The 3,769-nt window shown below is 35.2% G+C and overlaps 2 protein-coding genes across 2 annotated transcripts in view; both read left to right on the top strand.

Moving 5' to 3' along the window:
- CBG09039 overlaps positions 1–749 on the top strand; it is a gene marked incomplete at both ends in the record, with an annotated part of 2,544 nt that extends 1,795 nt beyond the window's left edge. The window contains one exon of the mRNA XM_045243632.1: positions 548–749. Within this exon, the coding sequence (XP_045093908.1) occupies positions 548–749 (202 nt within the window). The remainder of the gene's footprint in view (positions 1–547) is intronic.
- A 975-nt stretch (positions 750–1,724) lies between these two features.
- On the top strand, positions 1,725–2,285 carry CBG09040 (the record flags this gene model as incomplete). Its single annotated transcript, XM_002641133.1, has 1 exon — positions 1,725–2,285. One exon carries the CDS (start codon positions 1,725–1,727, stop codon positions 2,283–2,285), a length of 561 nt encoding a protein of 186 aa, XP_002641179.1.
- Positions 2,286–3,769: the final 1,484 nt, after the last annotated feature.

Raw genomic sequence — 3,769 nt, 5'->3', positions numbered from 1 at the left:
ATTTATCTCAGTTCCTGTCAAAGGTATAAAAAAGTTGACAATTGATAAATTGGTTATCATAATATTAAAAATCTTTTGTCAGTTGACCACTTTTTGATATCTTTTACAGAAAATGAGATATTTGAGCTCAAAGTGAGGAGGCCCATCAATTACAGAGTTTCTTTAGAATCCCAACTCATTTTCAGATCTATGAAATTTTCGCTAGCGTTTTTGATTTTGACCCCAAGATGCCTGAAAATATTTCAGTCAAAGAAGACGATGATCAAATCTTTGCGGTGTGTCTCTCATCTTTTTTATCCTAGAATGTCTAGAAAAAATACAGAAAGAAATTGCTCAACTGGAAAAGGAATTTGAGGCAAACACTCTAAAAGCTGAGGAGTTGGAGAAGGAGATTGCCCAATCCAAAATCCAAATCGAAACCGATAATGTGAAATTCGCTGCGATCGAACAAGAAAAAGCAATTGAGATCATCCATTTGGAGAAACAAATCAAAAATATGGAGGCTAAATTGGATTTTATAAAACAGGATCCGGTTGAGGTGGAGGAGGTATGAGAAGAAAATAGACTTTGATTTGAAAAAACAAGATTTACAGATAGAAAAACTGAAAAATCGTGTGGAAGAAGAGACGCTGAGAAATACAGAATATGCAGAATCATTGAAGTATATCAAGGAGATGATAAGAATAAAGAAAGCGGAGAAAGAGGAGAAGAAGAAGAAGCTAAGAATGGAGAAACTAGGGAAGAAATGATTTTGATTTTACTTTGTAATAATATGAATAAAGCGATTTTCTCAAAAAATCTGAAATTTCAGAAATTTTAAACCACGAAGTTGCCGTAAAACCTTTAATATAATAGAAGGGCGCCACACTGTCAACTTTGAGCCAATTTATCTCGGTTCCTGTAAAAGATATCAAACATCTGCTAACTAATAAAATGCTTCTGATATTATGATAAACAATTTATCAGTTGACAAATTTTACATATCTTCTATAGGAGCCGAGATAAATTGGCTCAGATTTATAAGCCCTTCTAGTATAGAACTTACGATAAGCTTCCTTTTTGTAATCAACATATTCTCAAGTTACCTAGTTTTCTAATTTCCAACAAAACTATAAATTAGCTGTTCCAATTCAAAAGCGCAAAAAATCAAATTCTGTAAACGGGACTTGGCATCGAGCCAAAATCAAACGCGTCATTCCGCGCATAACTGCGCAGCGACTCGAGGGAGGAGGATACGGAGTATGTGTCCTCACTTGTGCGACAGAGCGCGATTGCTACCTTGCACAAAGATATTCGAAAAGCATGTGCTTAACAGAGACTTTTTTAAATCGCAACTTCTAAATACGTTTTTTTGTAAATTTGAATTTTATTTTAAATTTTAGATTACCTTAAAACCTGTAATAGAAGGGCCCTCTAAATGTAAAACTTTGAGCCAATTTATCTCGGTTCCTGAAAAAGATACAAAAATGTTGTTAACTGACAAATTGCTTATCATAATATCAGTAGTGTTTTGTCAGTTGACAAATTTATGATATCTTGCATAAGAATTGAGATATTTGAGCTCAAAGTTGATTGGCCCTTCTGTTACAGATTTTATGTACAGTATTTGATTTTAAATTTCCGATTCTCTATATATTTTCTCTCTTTTTTGGGATCTTCTACTTTTTTGATTCGTAAAAAAAGCAAAGTGTTTTTGATTTCAGAAAAAAACTACTCTTCAAAAAATGAGCAACGGACAGACTGCCGAATTCGCTCCAGAAGCAGCTCCTTCATCGACTTCCTTCTTCGTCGAGGCATCAGATGGAACCAAGTTCGCCGTCACTGAAGCTGCCTGCAATCAGTCCGTGACCATTAAGGATCTCATCGGAACAATCGGATCCAACACCGCCCTTCCATTCAACAATATTGACGGACCCACTATGAAACTCATCATAGAATGGTGCGAACACCATAAAGATGAGGAGATCTGGGCATATGACTACGATGCTCGAATTGGAATGTCGCTACCAGCGTGGGATCTGGAGTTCTTGGAAAAAATGAAGGATGAGGACTTTGAGAAGTTCCTAAGGGCCGCGAACTATTTGAGCATCAAGAAGCTTGTGACCTATGGATGTAAGAAGATACAGCTAATGATAAAGGACAAGAACCCGGAGCAATTGAGGGAACAATTCATGATTTCAACCGACGAAGAGGAGGAGGCATTGGAAAAGAAGCTTCGAGAAGAGTCGGAGAAGAGAGAGGAGGAGGAGAACCAGACAACCAAGGAGCCAGGAACATCGAAATAGATTCATGAATAACTGATTCTATACTAACTCTAACTGGTTTTTTCTTTGCATTTCTTTGCTTACCTTTCTTTGTACTGCCATTTGCATCGTATTATCATGCCAAAAATTCTCTGATTGTGAATAATAAATCAATTGAATGTTTTTCCAAATGTTATTTTCTGCAGTTCGATTTCAGGATTATCCGGACAATCGTGTTCTTGTCAATAAATAAAGTTGTTGTTTTGCGACTTACAGATGTTTCAAGAAAAGCTTATCAATTTTCACTCATGATTTTCAGGTGCTAACCAAAGTGGTTAAACATTTTCAGATTGCTCTGAAATTTGCAGATTACACCAAGCAAATATTGAACTTCATTTTTGTAGTTGACAGCATTTTTCTAGCTACTGTAGTTTTTGAGTTATGAGCCTTTAAAGATACCTGGCCTCTCTGCGCGCGCTCACAACCGGAGGAACAGATGGGTAGTAGGGCACCCTATCTTCAGAGGCGCATATCTCAAAAACTACGGTAGTTAGAAAAAAGTAGTCAAGTACAAAAATAAATGTCTATTTATGATTGATAGTTTTTTAGTTGACAACTTTTTTATAGCTTCTGTCTTTTCTGAGATATGCTCTTTTAAAGTTGGCATATCTTGAAATGATGATTTGTGGTGACATATCATGATCCGTGCTCAGCTGGCTTGAAATAAAGCTTACTTTTGTGGTATACAGCTTTTAGAATAATTACCTAAGTTCTGAAGGCAAATTGCTTTAAACTTGAGGATATGAGCTAATGAAGGAGCATTTTTTCCATTCAAAATGGCACATTTTTCATTTTAATCGCTAATTTTGGCACTTTTTTAATTAAAAATGACATATCTTGTTAGAATGGATATCAGCAAAAAAGTTGTTTAGTATACTCATAAACTTTCAGACGAATAACTATATTTTGGACTACTTTTGTAGGGCTCCGAAGTTGATTATCGTAAAACTCTAATTGTGTGCTCCAAGCAGTCAACTTTGAGCGCATTTATCTCATTTCCTGTTAAATACATTAAGAAGTGGTCAACTAACAAAATGTTTATTATGAAATCATCAACATTTTATCAACTGACAGTTTTTGATATCTCTTATTGTCTATTCAATAAAACGAAAATGGCCGNGTCACTCTATTTTAACCAGATTAAACATGTTATAATTGTGCTAGAAAGATGCTTTTTAACCACCATGTTGAAAGATTCACTGAAGAGCGATGTCTAGAATTGTCCTCATTTTGAGCGTTTTTTAGGTCAAAATTACCGATTTTCTGTGAATTTTTTCAGGTATTCAACGGAAAGATGGCCGTGTCACTATATTATAAACAGATTAAGCATGTCATAATTGTGCTAGAAAGATGCTTTTTAACCACCATGTTGAAAGATTCACTGAAGAGCGATGTCTAGAATAGTCCTCATTTTGAGCGTTTTTTAGGTCAAAATTACCGATTTTCTGTGAATTCTTTCAAGTATT

The sequence above is a fragment of the Caenorhabditis briggsae genome (genome assembly GCF_000004555.2).
Source record: "Caenorhabditis briggsae complete genome, chrIII, whole genome shotgun sequence".
NCBI classification, from domain to species: Eukaryota; Metazoa; Nematoda; class Chromadorea; order Rhabditida; family Rhabditidae; genus Caenorhabditis; species Caenorhabditis briggsae.
Note: the sequence above shows the minus strand (reverse complement) of the source record. Positions and strands in the feature narration are given on the sequence as shown.